This window comes from Pristis pectinata, chromosome 31 (genome assembly GCF_009764475.1).
Source record: "Pristis pectinata isolate sPriPec2 chromosome 31, sPriPec2.1.pri, whole genome shotgun sequence".
Classification (NCBI taxonomy): Eukaryota; Metazoa; Chordata; class Chondrichthyes; order Rhinopristiformes; family Pristidae; genus Pristis; species Pristis pectinata.
Window position 1 is genome coordinate 8,650,731 of NC_067435.1, and position 26,395 is coordinate 8,677,125.

The 26,395-nt window shown below is 39.8% G+C and overlaps 1 protein-coding gene across 1 annotated transcript in view; it reads left to right on the plus strand.

The window, feature by feature from the left end:
• The window catches only part of LOC127585096 (complement C3-like), a 97,417-nt gene that overhangs the window by 56,979 nt on the left and 14,043 nt on the right, over positions 1-26,395 (plus strand). Inside the window, exons 21-32 of the mRNA XM_052042289.1 lie at positions 1,340-1,552; positions 2,096-2,150; positions 4,350-4,436; positions 7,213-7,416; positions 12,469-12,544; positions 13,083-13,242; positions 14,608-14,703; positions 18,944-19,094; positions 20,429-20,598; positions 21,380-21,538; positions 23,066-23,125; positions 25,410-25,500. Coding sequence (XP_051898249.1) covers positions 1,340-1,552; positions 2,096-2,150; positions 4,350-4,436; positions 7,213-7,416; positions 12,469-12,544; positions 13,083-13,242; positions 14,608-14,703; positions 18,944-19,094; positions 20,429-20,598; positions 21,380-21,538; positions 23,066-23,125; positions 25,410-25,500 — 1,522 coding nt within the window. The remainder of the gene's footprint in view (positions 1-1,339; positions 1,553-2,095; positions 2,151-4,349; positions 4,437-7,212; positions 7,417-12,468; positions 12,545-13,082; positions 13,243-14,607; positions 14,704-18,943; positions 19,095-20,428; positions 20,599-21,379; positions 21,539-23,065; positions 23,126-25,409; positions 25,501-26,395) is intronic.

Sequence of the window (26,395 nt, forward strand, 5' to 3'; positions counted from 1 at the left end):
TAAGACTGTTGTATTGGCTTCTAACACCAGTACTGAGTTTGAAGTTCACCCTGAATGCCACATATTATTCCATGTTATTATGCAAATTTCAGGCCAACAATTTAATAGAGTCAATGCCCATCTCATCTTAATAAAATAAGAACAAACGAAACAGCTGTTTGAACCAGTTCTACCTCAGCTGCATCTTAGAGTCATGGATACACCAGGGAAACAGGCCCTTGACCCACAGAATTCACCCATTTACACTAATCCAACATTAATCTCATTTATTTTGTCCTCACAGTCTCATCAACTCCCCACAAATTCTACCACACACCTACACAATAAGGACAATTTACTGTGGGCAATTAACCTACCAACCAGCATGTCTTTATAATGTGGGAGGAAATCCAGGGAAAACATGTGATCGCAGAGAGAACGTGAAAAATCCATGCAGACAACAACCGATATCTGGATTGAGCTTGGGTGTCTGGCAGCCACTCTATCTGATTCCCATCTTTGATTCCATTGTATTCCAAAAATATGGCTATTTTAGCCTGGAATGAACTCTTCTATGGAATCCAGGTTAGCGAATTTCAAAGATTCACAAGTCTTTGAGGGAACCAATTCCTCTTCTCTGCAGTGCTAAAATAGTGGATCCCTGATCCCAAAGCTTTGCCTCTTTCCAGCCAGTGGACACACCTCTACAACATTCACTGTATGCAGCTGCTGCAGAACTTTATCTTTCATTCCTCAGCCAATCCTACAAATCTTTTCTTAAGGGACCGCCTGCTGATCCCAGATTTCATTTTGATGAACCGCCACCAGAGCACTTTGTTTGTTACTTGCTTGAGGTCATTATGAATTGGAAATAATTCTTTTAATACCAATAATCTGTCATTAAGCTACTATTACTGCTGCTATATCCACAATTTTATAAATCATGTAATATTTTTGTATTTGATTACATGTGAGTTCTTCACCTTTCCACCTCTCAGAACAACCCAATGTGCTTCACAGCCAATTATATATTGTTTGAAGTTTAGTCACCATTGAAGTGTAGAAAGCACAGGACCCTGTTTGTGCACAGTGAGATCCCACAAATTGCAAAGTGGTAATGGACAGATAAATTGCTTTAATGATGTTGGTTGAAGCCACAATATTGGTCCCAGAACTGTCCTGCTTTTCTTCAAAGTAATGGCAGGGAGTCCCTTGTCAAGGGCAACTGATACCTTCATTTAATGCCACATCTGAAAAGAGGGTCTTTGACTACTTAGTGCTCCTTCATAAGAAGACTGAGAAGAAATTATTTTTTTATATATTTTCTGCTATTACATTTTAGTTGCTCTTTAAATTCCAGGTTCGTGTGGAGTTTCCTTACAATGAGAACTTGTGCAGCAATGCAAAACCAACAAAGCGATACCTTGCTAAAATCACTATTCCTGCAAAATCATCCACTGTGGTGCCTTATGTTATAGTTCCATTGACAGTTGGAGAAATCGCGATTGAAGTCAAGGCCTCAGTTTTGAATGTATTTGTGACTGACGGAGTGAGAAAGCCCCTCCGAGTGGTGGTAAGTTCAATATAATTAAACTCCAGGGTCCAGGAATATAAGTGATTGTAACAGTTTAGTTTCACCTAAAGTCAGACATCTGAAATAGAATTGAACAGCTGGCACAGAACTTTGGATTGTTCAGAATCTGGATTTTGAAACTTGAACATTTGATAGTGTTCCTGAGAACATATTTTTTGAAAATTGGGGAACGGTGATTGGGCAGAGGGATAATCCAGCAGTGCCAGAATTACTTCCAGCCAGTGACAATGAAGGAATGGTGATATATTGCTCAGTTAGCATTGGGTGGAACCACAGAAAATGGTACCCACGTGTTCCCGCTGCCCTTGTGCTACGTAGTAGATGGGTTTTGAAGGGAATATTGAAGTGATGGTGAACTTTAAAGTCTCTCACACATATAATTGAAGGTATATTGGAGAAAGGGTGGCAATAGAGAAAGGTCTTACAAATGACACGTTTATCTGTCAAAGGAACTTAAGCAGACAGTCTAAACCTAGAAGAAACCAGACCTTAGCAAACTCACTTTATTCTTTCTTTCTGTAGCCAGAAGGAGTTAAAGTGGAACTCCCAGTGGATACTTACATTTTGGAACCCAAAGGTAAGATTTTACCATGTCATTAACCCTCATAATACGCAGTTGTCAGCAACAACATCTTCTACTTAACTTGTGCCTTAATTACGTCTTACCAGAGTGTTATCAAACCATATTTGACACTGTAAGACAAAGATGAAATTAGGGAAAACGACCGAGAGTTTAATGATAAAGATCGAAACGGAAACTGCAGCAAATGTTCAGGAGGCATGTTTGGAGAGAGAAAAGGACACTATTTCACGTCGGTAACCTTTCATGAAAATGAGGAAAAGGTAGAGAGAAGCAGGCTTTAAGATGCAGAGAAAGGGGTAATAGGAAAGGAGAATAAAAGGAAAGGTCTGTAACAGGATGGATGACAGCAGTTAGGTGATGATTCAATATTACAAAATTTGACAGCAGACAGACAGTAGAATAATTACCTGAAATTACCAAAGATATATGGATGAAATAGCAGAAAACTGAAATAAAAATGCCAGAAATGCTAATTGTCTGTGAAATTCAGCATTGAGTTCAGAAAACTCGAATGTCCATTCAGAATGTGTTGTAATGTGGTGTTTATTGAACTTTGTTGAAAAATGTAGCAGACTGAGAGCAGAGAGGTTAACAGGAATGGGATGGTGAATTAACATGACTCGGTGGCTTCTGTGAATCTAACAAAGCTGGCTCCCCAAATCTGTGATTGGCTTCTCCACTGTGGATCAGTCTGCATTTGTGAATGAGATGGAGTTCTTCCTGCTACAAATATGGAAAGATGGAGAAGGGTGCCAAGAAATTCCAGAGTTTTGGAAGTTGAAGGCATGGCCAGCAGCTCAGGAATGCACGCATGGCCAAAACTGGAGGTTTCTGTGAGGATGAGCTGCAGGCATGAAGATGAATGAGGCCAAGGGTGGATTTTGTGCTCCATCAATGCTAACTATACAGGAACAGTACCTTCTACTGCATGTAGATCTGTTTACCTGTCTTTCTCTGTGGACATGGTGTGGGTTTATTCCAAGCAGCAAAGAGAAATGGGTAATACCAGCCAGTGTGTTGTGTGGATAAGGATCCCTTAGATTGTTGATGCACCTTGAAGGAAAACTGAGAAATTCCTCATTTTAAGACATTGGAGCATTGTGGCAGTGAGTGACACCCATTGACGGTGATAAGTTTGCTAGATTTCCAAGGACTAGGGTGCAGAATCATTTTAAGTCAGAGGCTTGGGTGAAAATACACTCATTTCACTCCAGTAATTCTTTGAATAGCAAGTTTCACATTCTCACCACTATGTGTATAAAGATATTTCTGCTAGATTTACAAATGTTTATCTTTTATTTGTAGCCCTTTTAGAGTGCCTTAGCAGTGGAAGCAGCTTCACAGTCTTTCCTTATAGGTAGAACCTTCATGATACAGGGACCAGAAAAAGTACACTGTACTGTTTATCTGGTCATAGGAAGATTCTGCATGTCTAATCTAACTTCTCTGCTGCCATGAAGCATTTCTCAACCTCCATCTAGGGATTTGTGATTTTGCATCACCAAGAGGGAGGAAAGAAAATTCAAGCACCTTCAGTTTACCTTATTTGAGTTATCTTGTCAAAACTTGAGATGAATTGAAGTGCCAGAAAAATTGTAAACTGCAGGAGGGTTGGGTAACTTAGTTAGGAAGACAACAAAAGTGATTTAAACAACAAAGGAAACAAACAAATAATTATCTGGAAAATAAGTAAGGACTTCAGAAAATACGAGCAGGAATAGGCCACTCCCTCAAACCTGGTTTATCTGCTCTAGGCTTCATCTCCTGTGTCAGTTCCCATAGCTTTTGATTTTCTTGGTCTTTCAAAGATTTATCCACTGTCTCTTTAAGTACTTCCAATGATCTTGCCACCACAACCATCCATGGTAGAAAATTCTGAAAATTCACCACTATCTGTGAAAAGTAAAGATAGTTGATGAGAAGGTTTTTATTAATTTACAGATTACGGGTATGATCGGCAAATTTATTGCCCATTCCTTATTCCCCTTGAGAAGCATTGGTAAGTCACCTTGAACTGCTTGTGATGAAGATACTTCCAAATGTTGTTAAGCTGGGAGTTCTAAGATTTGAAGCCAGTGATAATGAAAGAACATCCGTACGTTTCAAATTAGGATGGTGTATGAATTGGGGAGGATATAGCATTGTATTGACGATATATTATGAATAAATAAATATATTCTTCCTTTAACTTAGGTAAAGTGCAAGTGTTTAATGTTTCCATCCAAGCCCCAAAAGACATGGTTCCAAAGACAGAACCATTAACATTCATCAGCGCTCAAGGTAGGTTGTTCATGGTGATGGACTCAGTCCTGTAGGAACTGAAGAGACAAATACAAATCTGATTTGCGAACATTGGAGCATTCAGAGTTGGGTAATTTTTCCATCTTAAACTTAAGAATAGCACTTAAATATGATTGAAAAATTGGGAAGAGACTTGTAAGATTGCCCTTCCACAGGTAAAAATTATTGCTTATCAAACTCAAGTGATGCACACATTGGCATTTTTCTCTTTATTCTGATTAGAATATGGTTCCGTAACAGACTGCTTTTACTTTTCCTCCTCTCAGTGACTTCTGTTTACTTCTCAATTTAAAATCAGATTTTTAAGCACTATTTTGGTAGTCAGGATATATTTTTCACTCCCATTCCACTTGCTCTGGCTAAAAATCTGTCATGTAATTGTCTTGTAGACAAGTAAAGATGAATAGTCATGGGATGATAAATCCCAGAATGATGTATAAAATTTCCTGGTGTACATTCCAGATATGTACTTCCAGAAAATATTCATTGCATGTGAAGAATGATTGTTTTGATTTGTGCTTTGCATTGAAGGATACTCATCAACACTTCAATTGGTTTATCATCAGACATTTAGATCATATGAAGTAAATGGCAATGACTGTAGGAACATTGATGTACTGAAAGGCCTTGGGGTGCAAGTCCATAAAAGTGACAACAGACGTTGATCAGTTAGTGTAAAAGGCATTTAGTATGTTTGACTTCATAGGCCAAGGCATTGAGTATAAGAGTTGTCATGTTGCATTGTACAAAACGCTGATTGAACTGCACTTAAAGCATTGTGTACAGTTGCAGTCACCACATTACAGAACAGAGAGAATTCAGAAGTGATTTAACAGGATGTTACCTGGAATGGAGGACTTTAGTTATAAAGAGAGATTAGATAAGAAGGGTTTATTCTTACTGGAAGGTAGGAAGCTGAGGAGTGACCTTATTGAGGTTTAGCATAGATCGGATAGACAGTCAGAATCTTGTTCCCAGGGTAGGACATTCTCAAAGACACAGGTTTAAGATGAGAGAGAAGAAATTTAAAGGAGATCTGAGGGGTAAGTTTTCAATGCAGAGGGTGGAGAATATTTGGAACAAGTTACCAGAGGAGGTAGTGGAGGCAGATTAAAAGGCATCTGGACAGGTATATGGATATGAAAAGCATAGAGGGATACAGGCCTAATGCAAACAAATGGAATTAGCACAGCTGGACAGAATAGTCGACATGAACAAAGGTGGACCATAAGGGCCCGTTTCTATGCTCTATGTTTCGATGATTTTACATGGGTTCAAGAATTTTCTCTCCACCAAAACCCAACTTGTTGAAAGATACTGACAAAATCTAACAAGATGTTTCCATGATTGTTCAATATAAGTGTGTTCTTTCAGCACATCTTTATTTTGGTTGGCAGATTTGAGGCACTTTTGCAATACTGGATTCTTCTAATTTATACAACCATTAATTTCACTGAGAAAAGCAACCAGTTTCTGGTTGCTTTCACAAATGTCTGAAGTAATTTTATTTAATCATGAAATACATTATCAAAAACAATGTGGTAACCAGAACTGTACACAGACCTTCAGCTTTGGCCTGACTAATGCTTCAATGTGATCCTCCTGATGTGCTCTATGCCCTGATTGTTTCTATTTCCCTTCAAATCGACATTCAGTTCTCTGTTCTTTGTGATATGTAGGTTCTGTTCTCCCATTAACGTTCTTGGATATTTCACAAAATCTGGAAATAAATCAGAGTTTGATCAGGCAAAAGACTTTTGGGGTGTGTAACCAGAGGACACGGTCTGGAGGGCTGAGAAGTCTTTGTTATTCCAGCAATTTTTGTGACCTCCAACACACACACTGCTTTTGTAAAGAGGTGTATGACCTTGTAAAGTAAATACAGTTTGTGCTCGTGTGAGTAGGTTTGTTGGCTTATATTTTTTCCAGAGAGTTCTTGCATACTTCTCCATGAAAGCAACAAAAATGCAGTCTGCAAATTCTTGTCACCCTGAGTTGTATGTATTTAAATAAAAGTTGATTTCTCTTTGTTACAAATCTTAGTATGTTTTGTTTCACCTCTGGAATAAACATCACCCGAAGAGGTGTTAGAAAGATTCAATAAGAATTTTCAGAGTGGGGTAGATATTTGGGACTACTGGGGGATTTGTTCAAAAAAAATGCAACACCGACTTGATGATTTAGATTACCTCCTCTTGTGCTCTGAGTCTGCATTATTGTATACCTACAGTGCAAATAGAGATGTTGACAAGTATAATCCCAATGAATGCTGTCTACCTGTTTAAAAACAAAACATGAGTTTATTATCCTACTGAAGAGTTTCTCAAAGATCCATTAATAGTTCTTCATTTATCTTTTACAAAATGTATGGATTGTGGAATCACAGAATGATACAGTACAAATGGAGATTATTGGCCCATTGTGTTTGTGCTGCCTCCTCGGTAGAGCTATCCCATTAACCTCACTCTCCCTGCTTTTTACACATGGTCTCTATATTTTTTCCCTTCAGCTGTTTAAGCAGTTCTCTTTTGAGCAATGCCTTCCTCATTACAACAATCCACTGGATAAAGTTTGAGTAACTTTCAAGTTGTTTAGTCAAAAATTTATTTCCAAGAAAATAAAGGAAATTAGATTTCTATGTATAAATGCATGGAATTGTTTTTGAGATTTGGTGATATTCTAATAAAACCTGGCCAGTTATGGGTAAGTGGATTTTTCACAGGTTACTCTTAAATTTATTTTATGAATGAAACAGGACATCTTTTAACTGAAGCTATTGAAAATACTATCGATGCATTGAACCTGAACCATCTAATCAAAGTTCCATATGGATGTGGTGAACAGAATATGATGAGAATGACCCCAGTGATAATTACTCTGGTATACCTTGACAAAACCAATCAATGGATGAAGTTGGGAGTGGACCGCAGAGAAACTGCATTGAAGAATGTTCAACAAGGTACAAAGCACCTCTGTTTTATGTACATTGTGTAGTTTGAAAAGTATTTTTAAAAGAAATAGTATGTAAATAGTTTGAAAGTTTAAGTTGACCACAGAGTACATCAACCACTGAGCCAAAAGGTATTTAGACATTAAGGAAATGAAGGGATGTAGAGATTGAGCAGGGAATTTGATGAGGCTTAGGGTCAGCCACAGTCCCATATGGCAGACTGGCCAAAAAGGAAAATCCCACAGGCTCCAAGGAAGAATGACAAATTGGATCCAAAATTGCCTCATTGTCAGGAAGCAAAATGGTCTGTTACCAGTAGGATTCCAGAGCTTACAGTATCAGTCCCTTGCTTTTGCAATATACGTTAATGATTTAAATCTAAGTGTAGGGGGAAATCAGCAGCATGTATGTAAACAGTAAGGAGGAAACAGATATGGTAACAGATTAAACATTGGATGCAGCCTTTATCAACCAATGCATAGACTATAAGGACAAAGAAGTTGTGCAAGAACTGTATAAAACACTAGTTATACCATAGTTTGAATATCATATACAACCATAATCACTGTGTTCCAGGAAATATGAGATTGCACTGCAGAGGAGATTTCAGAGATATTACAGGACTGAAAAATATAGCCAATAAGAAAGATTCACTAAGCTTGGTTGTTTTCTGTGGAACAGAGGAGGCTGAGAGAATACTTAATTGAGGTGCGTAAAGACCATGAGGACCCAATCTAAAATAATTAGGAAGAACCAAATTCCCTTAGCAGAGGAATCAAAAAGCTGTTGGCAAATGCTAAATAGGACCTACAGATGAGAGGCCTTTCTTTCACACACCACTATTCTGAAGTGTGCGGACAAAAATAGCAAATAATTGAAGGGCTCTTGCTCAACTGTAGTGGGGTTCATGAGGAATGGTGTTTGGGTTGGAATCTGACCAATGTTTCTGAGGTAAACTTTTTCCTCAAGATGCTCTAGTGCCACTCAAAGTTTCTATTGAGTTGGCCAACACATTAAACCCCTTTCACAAATTATTGCATAAAAGGCCCCTGGTAATGCAGTATAGATTGATAGAGAGTGTACAAACTATGTATGGAGCAAAACCGAACAAAAACCATCATGAATGGCATGTGATGAGTCCACCTATGTGTTGGGGCAGTTATTAGAAACGGGTGTTACGGTGGATCTGCTGTTGTGTCTGTGGTATAAGGAGGACACAACTAATTTAGAATCCAGCATTTTGATGTGGAGGTTATCCATGATGATTTATACTGAAATAGCATATGAAAACACCTGATTAGTTTGGAGCAAATCTAAAGTAAGAATAAGTGATGAGATCAGACGTCCTGAAGGGTGTCTATAAATCAATATTGTCTCAGATGGGGACATGGAGTGATGATTCCATTGGTATTATGGACATACACACTGAAATGTGTTGATGTCAACAGATAGGAATCCCATTTGAGGGCAGTGTCCACAGGCTGTGTACTGGACTGGTATTAATCGGACATTGATGATCTGGTGAAATCCTGCTTAGTGTCAGGACTATAGGCTACAGGGGTTACACTGAGGCTGGGCGCATTCCTTCTAAAGCTATATGTTGATTTTCTTTTCAACTTGAAATGAATTATCCTTTGGAATTAGTCACAGATTCATAGAGCTATACAGAATGGAAACAGGCCCTTCAGCCCAACTTGTCCATGCCAACCAAGTTTCATAGAACTTAAAACATAGAACAATTACAGCACAATTCAGGCCCTTCGGCCCACAAAGCTGTGCCGAACACATCCCTACCCTAGAAATTACTAGGCTTACCCATAGCCCTCTATTTTACTCAGCTTCATATACCTATCTAACAGTCTCTTGAAAGACCCTATCGTATCCGCCTCCACCACCGTTTCCGACAGCCCATTCCACGCGCTCACCAGTCTCTGAGTAAACTTACCCCTGACATCTCCTCTATATCTACTCCCCAGCACCTTAAACCTATGTCCTCTTGTGGCCACCAATTCAGCTTGGGGGAAAAGCCTCTGACTATCTACCCTATCAATGCCTCTTATCATCTTATACACCTCTATCAGGTCACCTCTCATCCTCCGTCGCTCCAAGGAGAAAAGGCCGAGTTCCCTCAACCTGCTTTTATAAGGTATGCTCTGCATTCCATGCAGCATCCCTGTAAATCTCCTCTGCACCCTCTCTATGGCTTCCACATTTTTCCTGTAGTGAGGTGACCAGAACTGAGCACAATACTCCAAGTGGGGTCTGACCAGGGACCTATATAGCTGCATATTCCTTATTAAGCTATTCCCATTTGCCTGTGTTTGGCCCATATCCCTCTAAACTTTTTCTATCTAGGCAACTATCCAAATGCCTTTTAAATGTCATAATTGTTTTCACCTCTACCATGTCCCCTGGAAGCTTGTTCCATATACTCATTACTCTCTGTGTGGAAGAAGTTGCCCTTCAGGTCCCTTTTAAATCTATCACCTCTCACTTTAAACCTTTGCCCTTGAGGTTTGTACTCCCCTACCCTGGGGAAAATACTTTGGCTATTCACCTTATCTATGCCCCTCATGATTTTATAAACCTTTACAAGGTCACACCTCAGCCTCCTATGCTCCAGGCAAAAAAAGTCCTAGCCTATCCAGCCACTCCTTATAACCCAAGCTCTCAGTCCTGGTAACATAACTCCTTTTTGCACCCTTTCTAGACTAATATCATCCTTCCCATAGCAGGGTGACCAGAAGTGTATTGCAGTACTCCAAATATAGCCTCACCAACGTCTTGCACAGCTGTAACATGACGTCCCAACTCCTGTCCTCAATATTCCAAGAATGAAGCATGGGAAACACCTTCTTCACCACCCTATTTATGTGTCGCCACTTCCAAGGAACTATGTACATGCACCCCAGGTCTCTCTGTTCTACCCCATTTTCCAGGGACCTAACATTTACTGTGTAAGTCCTGCCCTAGTTCGTCTTACCAAAATGCAACACCTTGCATTCCTCTGAATTTAATTTGATCTGCCGTTCCTCAGCCCACTGGCCCAGTTGATCAAGATCCTGTTGTAATCTTGGATAACCTTCTTCATTGTCCACTATACCACCTATCTTAGTGTCATCCGCAAACTTACTAAGCATGCCACCTACATTCTCATCCAAATTGTTAATATAAATAGCGGACCCAGCACCAATCCCTGTGGCACACCGCTGGTCACACCTCCAGTCTGCAAAAACAACCTTTCAGCACAACCCTCTATGACCTACCGCCAAGCCAATTTTGGACCCAGATGGCTAGCTCGCCCTGGATCCCATGTGATCTAACTTTGTGACCCAGCCTACCATGCGGTACCTTGACAAAGGCCTTGCTAAGGTTCCTGTAGACAATCGCACCTCTCTTATCTATCTTTTTGGTCACCTCTTTTAACAAAAACTCAAATTTGGGAGACAATGGACTACTCCGGAGGTGGATGGACTACTTCCTCCTTTCTTCGGTGTTTGGGATGTTGCCAGTTTGGGTCATGCACCTCTGCGAAATGGTCAGTAGAGATTCTGAAGTTGGTCTTTCTCACCCAGCATCTGTGGAAAGGGAAACGGTTAATGTTTCAGATCCGATAACCTTAGTCAGAACTGAGAAAGGGAGATATTTGTTTTTAGCAGGACAGAATATGGGATAAGGATGGGAAGAATAAAGAGAATATCTCTGATGGGGAGTGCTCTTCCTCAAGCTCGCATTGGGCTTGTAACACTGCAGGAGGCCACAGATAGAATGATCAGAGTGGGAGTGGGATGGTTAATTGAAGTGGCAAGCAACCGAAAGGTCAAGGACTGAGTGCTCCACAAGTAATCACTCAATCTGCATTGGTTTCTCCATGTCACCAGTAAACCCAGAATGCCATGCACTATATTGGAAGAAGTACAAGTGTATTGCTTCAGTTGTAAGGAATGTTTGAGTCTCTGAATGGTGGGAAGGGAAAAGGGCAAAAGGTTGCTTCTCCTGCAGTTGCACAGGTAAGTGATGTAAAATGAGGAGAGGTTGATGGGGACAGAGGTGGGAGACACCAAGGGAGTGATCCTTTGAAAGGGGAGGAGAGTGGAATGTGTGCCTGGTTGCAGAACCTTGTTGGAAGTGGCAGAAATTGCAAAGAATAATCTGTCGAATGCAAAGACTATTGGGAGAAGACCAGGGGAACTCTTCTTGCTCAGTTCGGGAGGAGAGAGGATGAGAGCAAAGGAGAGGAAAATAGATGAGAATGGAATGGAGTCCTTACGGAAGGCAAGTTGGGAGGATGATAATACCATTGATTCAAGCAGTCTTTGAGTCATTGGCTTGCATTATATCTGGTCATGTACTGGACCACTTTCAATGGACTACAGGAAATTCAGTGGCAAATATGCTAATGGGTTATGTTCAGTGAAGCCCAAATTTGAAGGACGTGAAAGGAAAGGAGAGGAGCCGGGAGGAATGGCACAAGACGTGTTGGAAAAGACGTTTTAGGTGGAAGATAAGATGAGAATATTGAGTTAACCAGGTCATCGAAGATTGTCAAGGTGGAAAGGGGAAAGATTGTGTCAGCATTGGCAATCAGGAGCTACAAAGAGAAGATGAGTGACAGACGATGAAAGGTTAATGTGGAATATTTGGTGCCTTTATCTGACAGGTAAAAAGTAACAATGAAGGACATGAAATTCATAATAATCAACGTGTAGGGGTAAAGCAGAATTACAGCAATTGCAGGATAGGGTACAAATTAAGATTCATGTGAGACCCGTAACATGGACTGCAGGAGGAGACTATTCATGAAGGTCACCCGCACCGAAAGTGAATACTTCAAAGATGACAAATGCATTCGTGCAGCTGAGGTGATGTCAGTGGACAAGGTATTACTGTATGTGCCTTCTGCTTTCAGAAAAAAAACATCCATTTCCATAAGCTCAATGCTGAGAAAAGCAATGGTACACGTCCAAATTTCTAGACACATGTTTTCCCAGCATTTAGTTTCTGTTTGGGACTCCAGAATTCATAGGTTTTTGATTTTTATTGCTTTTTTTGTTCACACAGGTTACATGCAAGAACTGGCGTATCGCAAGGCTGATGGTTCTTTCGCAGTATATTTACATGAACCATCCAGCACATGGTATGTTCAAATTGACTTTTAAATGTTCCCTTTCCTATCTGGGCAGAAGCTGAATTTTCAGAATGTTGTTCTCTGAAGCATCTTGGTGAATTACTTTGGTCATTGAACCACAATGCCATTATTTCTCTGCCCCTTCAAATGATGCTTGTTCTGAGAATGCTATGCCAGTTGTATAAAATGCATAAAATTGGTCCAAAGTTCTCCTACATTAAAAATGAAGAAATGAGTCTTTTAAGAAATATGCCTTAACTGCTGTGAACCAATTCCACTTGGATAAAATTATGCATTGTATTTTGAAAAGAACAGTTCGTTTCTAAATGGTAGCAAGAATAAATCAACATCCACAGTGGTGTTGATAAAGTCCCAGTGGATAAGTTTTTTCATTTGATCATTTTTAATATGTTGGCACTTCAGAATGTCTATCTTTATCCATACTCTAAATTTCCCATCTCTTACATGTGCCAGGCAAGTAGTATTTTCCAGTTCTGGACAGGGGTTTCACTTATAATAAAATTATGTTGCATTTCTTTCAATGTAGGTTGACTGCCTATGTGGTTAAGGTGTTTGCAATGGCACATAACTTGATCACAGTTGACTTGGATGTACTCTGTGGAGCTGTAAAGTGGCTGATATTAAACAAACAGAAACCTGATGGTCATTTCAAGGAGGATGCTCCAGTGATGGCGGGATCGATGACTGTAAGTAAAATGTCATTTTTATACTTTGCCACTCTAGGGTTGTACAGAAAATGGAACTAGAAGATAATGCAACTGAAACACAGGATATTCAGACCAGTGAGAATGTAGCAACTCACTGAAAATTTGGACAACTTTCCCTTCATTTGTCCACAGAATGCTGGCAGCCCTGACTCACCTTCCATTGTTGTCCATTGTTAATAGACCTTGAACCAAATAAGTTGCTGGCCCATTTCAGAGGGCAGTTAAGAGTTGAGCACGTTACTGTGACCTAGGGACACATTTAGGCCAGACTAGGTAAAGGTGATAGTCTTCTTTCCCTAAGAAACATTAGCACAATGGATGGGTTTAAATGACCAGCCACTATTTTCAGGATCATCATTACCAATACTATTTTTTTTATTCCAGATTTTGTTTAATTAATTGGAATAAAAAGCTAATTATATAACACTGGTGACCATGAAACCACAGGACTGTCAAAAAATCTACTTGGTCCTGAAGGAATAGAAATCTGCTGTCCTTAGTCTGTACTGAACATGACTCCGGACTCTCAGTGAACTAGACAGTAAGTTATAGGGGCAATCAGAGTACCAATAAATATGGGTCTTTCCAGAGATGCCTACTTTTCATGAATGAAGAAAGTAGGACTCAAAAAATTTGGATTTACAGATACAGACAAAGTAATATAAGCATGATTTGCAAATTAAACTGATTGAATCTCTAAATTATGTATTGAACTTGCATTATTTTGTTGATTAACAGAATTATATTGCTTCCTGTTTAAAATAATGCATGAAGTATATCTTGTGAAGAATGTATGAGTGGAGTTTGGAAATGGAGAGAAGTATATTCAGAGAAAGGGTTTTAGAAGAGATGGGATTTGGTGACCAAGGTATTGAAGGCAATGACATGAAATCGGAAACAGCATCCATCATTTGTAGAGACAATGGAAGGGAGAGAGGGAAAGGAGGTTTGTCAAAGTGATGAAAACTTTTCAAGAGGATAAACACAAGAGTAGACAGACAAGTTCAAAATTGGTTTTGATAAACAACAAAGGAAATATCTTCAGCAACAAAGGAGATTTATTCTTTTATTCCTTCATAGGATGAAAACATTTAATGCCCATCCAAAATTGCAGATAAACTTATTAGCTATTTTACAACAATTTGTTGTTTCTTTGTTTAAATATATCATCATCAGATCTTGATAGGACAATTTACATTTTTCCTCGATGTTTCTTTGGGCTATTGCCATTTTTAACAACAATGACATCATTGGTTTAATTGAACGTTATTTATTTTAAGAATTAACTAACGCCTGAAATTAAATATTCAAAGGTGTATTTTCATGTGTGTTAATTTTCTTTAGGGAGGAATCCAGAAAGCACATGACAACACGCCATTGACTGCATTTGTACTGATAGCAATAATTGAAGCTAGAATTGTTTGCTCACGTCACATTGCGGTAAATCATTCTCATTTTATACTGTAAGGTATCTGGTGGATGTATTATTTCAAAGAAGAGCAAGAAAGTGCTGGCTAATATTTTCTCTCAATCAGCATCATCAAAGCATGCATCAAGTTAACTGCTGCATTTCATGAACGCATTTCAAGGCTGTAAAATGATGAGCCTCTGAAAGGCAGATTATTGCTCTTTGGGTGTCTCGGTTATGTGAGGTTTCTTCAGGGAGCATTTGGACCTTTATTTTATTCTGTGGCAAAAACAGTTCTATCAGCAAATACCCACAAATAACAAACAGGCTGAGACTTTCTGTGACAAAGTCTGAATACACTGAGTGAACATTGACCATAAGACATAGGAGCAGAATTAGACCATTCAGCCCATCGAGTCTGCTCCGCCATTCGATCATGGCTGATTTATTTTTCCCTCTCAACCCCATTCTCCTGCCTTCTCCCTGTAACCTTTGACGCCCTCACTAATCAAGAACCTATCAACCTCCGCTTTAAATATACCCAATGACTTGGCCTCCACAGCTGCCTGTGGTAATGAGTTGCACAGATTCACCACGCTCTGGCTAAAGAAATTCCTCCTCATCTCTGTTCTAAAGGGATTCCTTTTCTTCTACGGCTATGGCCTCTGGTCCTAGACTGTCCCACTACTGGAAACACCTTCTCCACGTCCACTCTATCCAGGCCTTTCAATACTTGGTAGGTTTCAATGACATACCCCTTATCCTTCTAAACTCCAGTGAGTACAAGCCCAGAGCCATCAAACACTCCTCGTGTGTTAACCCTTTCATTCCTGGGATCATTCTTGTAAGCCACCTCTGGATCCTCTCCAATGCCAGCACATCCTTCCTTAGATATGGGGCCCAAAACTCTCACAATACTCCCAATGTGACCTACACATTATAAAGCCTCAGCATTACATCCTTGCTTTTATGTTCTAGTCCTCTCGAAATGAAAGCTAACATTGCATTTGCCTTCCTTACTACTGACTCAACCTGCAAGTTAACCTTTAGGGAATGCTGCACTAGGACTCCCAAGTCCCTTTGCATGTCCAATTTATAAATTTGCTTCCCATTTAGAAAATAGTCTATGCTTTTATTTCTTCTACCAAAGTGCATGACTGTACACTTCTCTACGCTGTATTCCATCTGCCACTTCTTTGCCCATTTTCCCAACCTGTCCAAGTCCTTCTGCAGACTCTCTGCTTCTTCAACACTACCTGCCCCTCCTCCTATCCTCAAACTTGGCCACAAAGCCATCAATCTCATCATCCAGATCATTAACATATCACGTGAAAAGTAGCAGACCCAACACCGACCACCTGCGGAACACCACTACTCACTGGCAGCCAACCAGAAAAGGCCTCCTTTATTCCCACTCTTTGCCTTCTGCCAGTGAGCTAATCTTCTAGCCATGATAGTATCTTTCCTGTAATATTGTGGGCTCCTATCTTGTTTAGCAGCCTCATGTGAAGCACCATGACAACGACCTGCTGAAAATCCAAGTAAACAACATCCACTGACTCTCCTTTGTGTTTCCTGCCTGTTACTTTGTCAAAGAATTCCAACAGATTTGTCAAGCAAGATCTCCCCTTAAGGAAACCATGCTGACTTTGGCCTATTTAATCATGCACTTCCAAGTACCTCAAAATCTCATCCTTAATAATGGACTCCAACATCTTACCAACCACTGAAGTCAGGCTAACTGGCCTATAATTTCTTGTCTTTGCCTCCGTCACATCTTAAACAGTGGAGTGACATTTGCGATTTTCCAGTCCATTGGAACCATTCTTGAATCCAGTGTTTCTTGAAAGATCACTCCTAATGCCTCCACAATCTCTTCAGCTACCCCTTTCAGAACCTTGGAGTGTAGTCCATCCAGTCCAGGTGACTTATCTACCTTCAGACCTTTCAGCTTCCTAAGCACCTTCTCCTTAGTAATAGCGACTATACTCACTTCTGCACCCTGATTGTCTCAAATTTCTAGCATGTTGCTGGTGTCTTCTGTGAAGACTGATGCAAAATACTTATTCAGCTTTTCCGTCATTTCTTTGTTCCCCATTACTATCTCTCCAGCATCATTTTCTAGTGGTCCGATATCCACTCTTGCCTCTCTTTTGCTCTTTATATCTCTGAAAAAGCTTTTGGTATCGTCTGTTATATTATTGGTTAGCTTGCCTTCATACTTTTTTCTTTTCTCCCCTTATTGCTGTTTTAGTTGCCTTCTGTTGGTTTTTAAATTTTCCCAATCCTTGAGCTTCCTGCTAATTCTTGCAATATTGTATGCCTTCTCTTTTGCTTTTATGCTGTCTTTGACTTCCCCTGTCAGCCATGGTTGTCTCATCCTCCCTTTAGAACGCTGCTTCTTCTTTGGGATGAACTAATCCCACGTCTTCTGAATTACTCCCAGAATCTCTTGCTATTGCTGCTCTACCGTCATCCCTGCAAGGGTCCCCTTCCGATCAACTTTGGCCAGCTCCTCTCTCATGCCTCTGTACCGACCTTTACTCAACTATAATACCGATACATCTGATTTTAGCTGCTCCCTCTCAAACTGCAGGGTGAATTCTATCATATTATGATCACTGCCTCCTAAAGGTTCTTTACCTTAAGCTCCCTAATCAAATCTAGTTCATCGCACAACACCAAATCCAGAATTGTCTTTTTCCTAGTGGGCTTGACCACAAGCAACTCTAAAAATCGATCTCGTAGGCATTCTACAAGTTCCTTCTCGTGGGATCCAGTACCAACCTGATTTTCCCAATCTACCTGCATATTGAAATCCCCTTGACAACCGTAACATTGCCCTTTTTACATGCCTTTTCTATCTCCTGTTGTAATTTGTACTCCATATCCTGGCTACTAGTCAGAGGCCTGTATATAACTCCCATCAGGGTCATTTTACCCTTGCAGTTTCTTAACTCTACCCACAAGGATTCTACACCTTCTGATCCTATGTCACTTCTTGTTAAGGATTTGATTTCATTTTTTAACCAACAGAGACACCCCAACCCCTCTGCCCACCTGCCTGTCTTTTCGATAGGATGTGTACTCTTGGCTCCCAGCTGCGATCTTCTTTCAACCACGGCTCTGTGGTTGAAAGACTATCATAACATCATACCTGCCAATGTCTAACTATGCTATAAGCTTATCTACCTTGTTTTGTATAGCGTGTGCATTCAAATATAACACCTTCAGTCCTGTATACACCACCCTTCTTCTAAATTTTTCTCCATGTTGCCTGAAGTTAAATTCTTATCCCTTTCTAAACTTTGTCTTACTCTTTATTCTGGAGACTTCAGTATCCTCCTCTGCACGCTCCTTCCCTTTTACTTTATCCATACTTTTCCAATCTGTTGAACCCACCCCTTTACTATTTAGTTGAAAGCCCTATCCACAGCCCTAGTTATGTGATTCACCAGGACCCTGATCCCAGCATAGTTCAGGGGCAGTCTGTCCCATCAGAATAGCTCCCTCCTTCCCCAATACTGGTGCCAATGTCCCATGAGTCAAACCCATTTCCCCCACACCAATCTTTGAGGCACGTATTCAACTTTCTGATTTTATTGACCCTGTGCCAATTTGCATGGGGTTTAGGTAGCAATCCAGAGATTACTACCTATTTGGTTCTGCTTTTTAATTTAGTTCTTAGCTGCTCAAATTCCCCCAGCAGAACTTCTTTCCTTGTTCTACCTATGTTGTCGGTACCCACATGGACCATGACAACTGGATCTTTCCCCTCCCACTCCAAACTCCTCTGCAGGTCAGATGAGATGTCACAAACCTGGGCACCAGGCAGGCAACACAGCCTTCGGGTCTCTCGATCCTTGCCACAGAGAATTAGCCAATCTTCCACAAAAGTAAGAGGTGTGAACATATTGCTGGAATTAGAGGCTGTGTCAAGGTGGGAGGTATCACACAGAGTGTGAGGATCTGTAGCTTGGGTTGGTTAAGCATGGGGTTGGGATAAGTGTTTGTGATTTTTGCCACAGGTGATGTGGGAATTTTTTTTAAAATTTGCCTTATTTTAAGGGATAGAATATCTTTAAATGTCACACAGCATAAACTGTTCTGCTGTTCAACCCCATTTATTGTACATAGAATAACACAAAACAAAAGAACTGATTTTTCCATACGTATTGCTGTCGTGAATACATGTTTAACAAACTAGTTAATTACACGTGATGATATGTCTATCCAGAGTTGCTTAATGTGAGTATCATATCTTAATGTTAGAGTTATGAAAACAGTATCAAGAAAGCAGCAGATTACTTGGAGCAGCACATAGATGGCCTTGAGAGACCGTACGGTGCAATACTTTCAGCCTATGCCCTTTCACTCTTGGGTATAAACAAGGAGGACATTGTCATGAAATTTGCTTCACCAGGTAAGTCTGATTAGTTGCTGTGCCCACAGCTTTTTGCCGAACTTCACGACTTTCCTGCCATGTCAGCACATTCAGTGAAACCCATGACGGGAGTGAGTGAGATGTTGCAGCTGATGAAAACTACGAGTGCTGCACACACAAAGATAAAATGCTGCAGCTGTTTGAAATCTGAAATGAAAACAGAAAATGCTGGAAACATTCAGCAGCTCACAGAGCATCTGCAGAGAGAGCGAAAGAGCTGATGTTTGTGGATGATAATTTTTCATGGAGAATATTAGAAAAAGAATCTACTTAAGCACAGTTGGGGCAAAGAAAAGGGAAGCTCTGTGATTGGGTGAGAGTCAGGATAGAGAATGGCAAAAGAAATCATGCTGCAAACATGAAAGGGCGGGTGTAGGACAAGCAGAGAAATAAAACATGAGTTTAATGAAGGTGTAAATGGAACAGCAGAAATATGATTTGAAATTGTTAATGCAGCCTGAAATGTGTCTAATGGGAAGATGAGGTGGTGTTTCATTATTATAGAATAGGAGGTCAAAGTGTGAATGTCATAGATAGTCCTTGAGTTTAGAGCAGCACAGTGAGAATGTTACAGAGACTGACAATGGAAGTGGTAGACAATTGGAAGCTAAAGGATGTGTGTGAACTGAACAGACACGAGCACTTGCACCTTTTTTTTTATTTTGGATTTCTTGTATTTGAAATCTTCTGTTCAAATGCAAGACCGTTCTCTCAAATGTAAATAGATTGGGATGGGGAAGCTGAATTTGGATTCTCTTATTCACTGCCTGCAAGCCCCAGTTTGGCAAAGTAAGAATAATTGGTGCTAATAAAAGTATGTCGTTCCCTTCAAGTTCCCAGCTATAAATCTTTCTTATGCTAAATGTACTTGGAAAAGAGGTCTGGACATACACATGTTTAGACATAGGGGAGAAACGCACTTTTTGCTGCCAGTACTAGATGTGTGCAAGGAACATTGACTGATGGATGTCCTCAATTCCCACTGCGTTGGTTCATTGACTTCAATGTGCAGAATGTGAGTACAATTGTTGGGTGATATTGTTGCATGTTCAGCAAAGATCATGAAAGATGGGCTGATTTTCAAGTGTTTGGAAAGGGAGAATGAAACTGCTTTGAAATAGACTGTACAGTTATTATTGTCAAGTGATATCCTTGCATGTTTAGCAAAGGTGATAACAGTTGGGCCTATTCTCTAGGACTTTGAGAGAGCGTGAGTGAGACTGACTGACTCTGCTACATACTTTGAAATAGATGTTGCAGTTAATTTGAATGTTCTTCACTTTAACTGCTATTGTTCTCTTGCACTTTTTCAGACAAATCATACTGGCCAGTGGCAGGAAGCGTTGACTCTCTGTACACCATTGAGGCCACAGGATATGCCCTTCTGTTTTTCTTGCAGCAGAAGCAGTATGACCAAGCCAGTAAATTAGCGAGATGGCTATCAAAAAGGAGCGAATATGGAGGAGGCTACAGCTCTACACAGGTAACACTGAATATATTTTTTTAGTTAACTAAAGTAGTGGTTTGCTGGAAATCCCATGTAAGATGTTGCATCTGGCCTGGCAAATTAGAAATGTGTCAATTGCCAAAGAAAGACTCATGTTTAAAATGCATTTTGCCTTTATAGTGAAATACAGTAAAACTCTGTTAATGCAGCATATTTGACTGTCAGATTTTATTCTGCTAATGATCCAGCACACTGTCAGTTCATTTTTTTTAATATGTTAAACAGTAGTAGAATAATACGTTTTCCAGTGAAGCTGATAAGTAAGGGAGTGTAGGGAAATAGAACCTGGTCAGCTTCAAGAGAGGGCAGGAACCTAGGCCCGGCAAATGGACAGTAACTGGGGCGCTGATAAGTGGACAGGGAGCATAGGAAACATTATCTGGTGAGCCAGACACCGAACCATTCAGATTTCCAAATTGTCGAATGGCAGTTAATTATAATTTTACTGTACTTAACAGTATTTCAAAAATAATTCCTGGATATTTAGTATGTGTAAAAATTCAAATATCACATAAGTCAATTTCTACAAAGCATTTTTTTGGTAAAGTTTACACTTGAGCATTTTGCCCCCTCTTTCCCAATTTGGTAACAACATCGTCATTCCTGGAACTTTTTTTTTCAAAATGTCTCCATGGTCTGATCACCCAAGAAGAAAATGATCTCTTGTTTATTGCTGACGCATGCAAATTTGGTGGATATTGAGAGCTTAGTCTGAAAATTCTACATATATATTCAGCAAGAACTTTTTACTTCCTAGGCGACAATAGTTGCTCTGCAAGCACTGGCCAGGTACAAGACCGATACACCTCAGTTCAAGGACATGGACTTGACAGTAGATCTGGACATTCCTAGCAGGAGCAGTAATACTATTTGGACATTTAATACAGGAAGTTTATTCAAAGGAAGATCATTAAAGGTTTGTTCAGAAGTTTGATGTGTTTATTTCCATTTGCTCATGTTCTTGATCATATGCAGTATATTGTCCTCTAAGGTGATGTTAATAAGTTATAGTAGATATCTCATTAATTTTTTTGTACTCACTGTGCTATAAAAGTGAATTAAGTTTGTAGTATATTAAGTAAATCTCTGGCACTGAAACAAGCCATTCGGTTTAACGAGTCCATCTCGATCTGTCTGCTGTGTAGGAGCCGCCTTCTCCAAATACAAAGGATCTTCTGTGGTGATAGTGTTCTAATCCGATGCTAGCTTTGTTCACGTAAAGTTTTACTCCGTAAAATTTTGGAGTTTCAGTGATACATCAGAGAATTCTGTCAAGCAGGTTAGTGATTAGTGTAGGGGGTCAGAAGACAAATCTTCAGTCTCTCAGCCTCTTCCTGGAAGCAGACCAAGAACAATGTAGATAGGACCCAGGCACCCAATTAGATTTGTGATCATTTTGGGGATTTGCAAGGGAGTGAGGCAGAGGAAAAGCAGCCCAGAGTGTCTGCTCGGTTTCAACTTTGCTTTTTGTTGATGCCATTTCAGAAGGTTGGTTTGTCCTGAGTGCTGATTGGCTATTACTGCGACAATTTGCTTTGGGGTTTTAAGAAAGGGCAGACCTAAACCTTGAGCTAAATTTTCTTAGAGATAGTTATTTTCTGTAAGTGTTCATTACATCCCTGTTCAGTTACTTTAAGACTGTGGATGAGAACCTTCAGGTTAACAGGGAGCGTAGGGATGATCTGGAATGCAATCTTCATTAATATGTCAAAAGGCCTCCTTATTGTTGGATGCTTTTATAGTATTTTAGTCCCCAAAGAAACATCAGTGGTGAACATCCAAAATACCAAGGTACATCCATGTACTTCCATCACTATTGCAGCATGCAATGTCCATAGGTTGTAATACAGAACTTCACTGTTATATCCTGGCAGGTACGGTAGTGTAGCAGTTAGTGTAATGCTTTACAGCACTAGCGACCCAGGTTCAATTCCATCTGCTGTCTGTAAGGAGTTTGTACGTTCTCCCCGTGCCTGCATGAGTTTGCTCCAGTTTCCTCCCACATTCCAAAGACGTACAGTTTAGGAAGCTGTGGGCATGCTATGTTGGCACCGGAAGTATGGCGACACTTGCGGGTTACCCCCCCAGAAGGCTCTACGCAAAAGCTGTATTTCACTGTGTGTTTCGATGTACATGTGACTAATAAAGATGTCTTGTCGTCAGGCAAAACAAATCCCATTGTGGGAAGGACTGCAGCAATGCAAAGTAATGACTCCTTTCCTCTCTCACTCTCTCAATCACGCCTTGAGTACAAGGAAGGAATTTGAGCAGTTTTATCTCCATGCTCTTCTCTCCTTTGTCAGAATTTGTCAGCATGAAATATTTCTATGTCACAAATTAAAGCTACTGCCGCACGGAAGCTTATGGTCATGTTCCGGGTTTAGTTTTGTTACATTTTTATTGTACAACACAAACTGCTAACCTCTGCTGTCTGTTATTTCAGCTCAATTCTTTTGAAGAGCTTTCTGTACAAGCAAGTGGGGAAGGACAAGGAACACTAAAAGTATGTGCTTATTCTACTGGATTTATTAACAACCCTCCTGTATTTACAGACTAGCCTTGGTATCCCAAAACTGAATTGTTGTGCAGTATTTTGTACAATATAGAGGTCAGAAATCAGTTTAAACCATCCCATTTTTGACAGGCAATGGTTAGATTAGAAGATGCATAATGAATACTCCTGCTCACTTATCTCCCATTCTGCACAGGCTTAAGGTGCAAGATTGAGAAGGATGCGAGTAAGAGAAAGGGCAAAGTGATAATTTAGAAAAAAATCCGATTTTGAGGGAAAACAAAAGAGAATATTTCTGAGAAACAAGAAATAAAATACATAGAGTAAACATCTCAGTTGAGATGAGAAAATTTAGCCCATCTAGATACAAGAACAATGATGAAATGCAGAACTGAAATTAAAATCAGAAGACTTCACTGACAGCCAGATTAACCCAGGAGAAGATGAACAAAATGCAATGTGAAAAGCTTAGGAAAGATGTCAATATAGTAATGAGGAAACCTAAGAGGAATGTGAAAAGAACAATCAGTAAAATAGGAGAGAAAAAGCAGATCATTCCATGCAATAACTGCAAGTAAGGAGATACAAGCATGAGAAAAATTTGTTCAATATTTAAATACAATGTGCCTTAGTTTTTACAAGGGACATTGACATTGTCAGTGTAATATATGCAAGTTTGTTGCAAACAATAATTTTTACTTCATGGTTGTCATATGTTTAAGGATTGTATCATGTGACTATCTGCTCTCTGGGTGGCAGTGATCTAGATAGACAGTTCCAGCAGCAGTCTGTCAAGAACCCTGGAATAATGACACACTTTGTTTGCACTTGACATGACGTGCAAAACAAAAATGTGCGTTTTGGAATGGATCATTTAGAAGTTAAGAACCCACAGGGCGTGCCTGTCTCATACAATGGGCAAGGCATTAGAGCAGACCGAAAATGACCAGGTAATTAGGTGGAAATAATCAAAAACAAATCAAACTTGAAAAGGTCAACAGAGACACAAGAGACTGCAGATGCTGGAATCTGGAACAACAAACAATCTGCTGGGGGAACTCAGTGGGTTGAGCAGCATCTGTGGGGGAGATGGTTGTGATACAGGTTTTGACCCGAAATGTCGACAATTCCTTTTCCCCATTCCCCCTATACATGCTGCTTGATCCACTGAGTTCCTCCAGTAGATTGTTTATTGTTGGAGAGGATAAATCCTTTGGATCGCACCCTCAAATGTTACAAGTAATTTTGGAAAAGGTAGGAGAGTCACTAGTAACAATACTTTAGGAAAGGGCTTAGTGCTGGAGCACTGGCAAGTGAAGAATGAGGTCACTTTATTTCAGGAGGGGAAATCTATGGAACTAATAAATTTATTGTCTGCAGTAGGATCTGATTTGGTCTAGAGAACTGTCAATGCATTATCACAAATTTTCAAAGTAGAAGGAACCTGTGACAAATTACAGGAAAACATAATTAAGCTTGCGGAATGCTTCTGAAATTGGTCATTAGGATCACTAATCAATTGCTATTAAGCCATGTGAGTAATGCAATAGAAACTGAATGCAGATTTTTTTTAATACATTAAGCATGCGCCTTTACTGTACAACACTTTGCAATGTCTTTGTAGGTCACATGCAGCCTTGAGTGGCAGCCCTGATCTCCAACTGCTAGACCATGGACACCTGCTAATGACATTGGATCAAAGATAGGGAGGGAGAGAGAGATATGGTAGCAAGAGAAAGGGGAAGAGAAATGGATGGACAATAGAAAGAGAAATAGAGTAAGGAAGAAAGATGAGGAGAGGAGAATGGATAGCAAAGAACTAACATATTTGGAGTCAGCTTTATTTAAAACAAAAATTGTTTGACACTCCATATCACTATATTTCCCAATATGTATTTTCTCAGTTCCAGTGCCATCCTTGTGAATCACTTTTACATCTTCTCCACTGCCTCATCTTTACATAATATATAGGTCAAAAGTATCATACTTCACTACTTATTATGGAAGTAGAACCAAAAGAAAATCATATGTAACATTGCTGGTTGGACTGAATTGTTAACAATGAGCTATAGGAAAGGCAATTAAATGTTATGGAGCTGAGACACTGCCGATTTTTAGAATGGTTATTCAAACAAGATCAAGAGTTGGACCCAACCAGTGATGTTTTCATTGTTGTATATCAGATTAGCCTATTTAAAAAGATATATTCCCATATTTCTCTATCTTTAATCAGTGGCTTCTGATAGGTAACCACTAACTTGTTTCTTTTATACAGGTTTTCACAACTTATTATGCATTGCTGTCCAAAGAATACAAGCAATGCAAGAATTTCAATTTGACGATAAATGTTGAAGAGGCTGAGGAAGGTGAGCAGTGCACTGTGAGTTGTTCTGTTATTGTCGTTGTTCTGTTATTTAAGGGAAATAGGGATAATCCCAGAAACTATAGACTGGCAAGTCTCACATCAGTGGTAGGAAAGCTATTGGAGAGGATCCTTAGGGATAGGATTTATGATCATTTGCAAAACCATAGCCTAATCTGGGACAGTCAGCATAGCTTTGTTCAGGACAAGTCATATCTAACTTGATTAAGCTTTGAGGAGGTGGTACTGGTTTATTATTGTCACTTGTACTGAGGTACAGTGAAAAGCTTGTCTTACAAACCGATCGTACAGATCAATTCATTACACAGTGCAGTTACATTGAGTTAGTACAGAGTGCATTGATGTAGTACAGGTTAAAAAAAAAGCAATAACAGTATAGAGTAAAGTGTCCCAGCTACAGAGAAAGTGATTGATGGAGGTAGAGCTGTGGATGTTGCCTATGTGGATTTTAGTAAGGCATTTGACGAAGTCCTTCATGGTAGGGTCATCCAGAAGATTGAGATGCATGGGATCCATGGAAACTTGGCTGTTTGGATTCAGAATTGGCTGCCCATAGGAGACAGAGGGGAGTAATTGATGGGACTCATTCTGGCTGGAGGTCTGTGATCTGTAGTGTCCTGCAGGGATTCATACTGGGACCTCTGCTGTTTGTGATATACATAAATGACATGGATGAAAATGTGGATGGGTGGGTTAGTAAGTTCACAGATGATACAAAGATTGGTGGTGTTGTGGATAGTGTAGAAGATTGTCAAAGGATACAGCAGGATATAAATCAGTTGCAGGTATGAGCAGAGAAATGGCAGATGGAATTTAATCTGGCCAAATATGAGGTGTTGCACTTTGGGGGAATAGAACGTAAAGCAACAGTACACTGT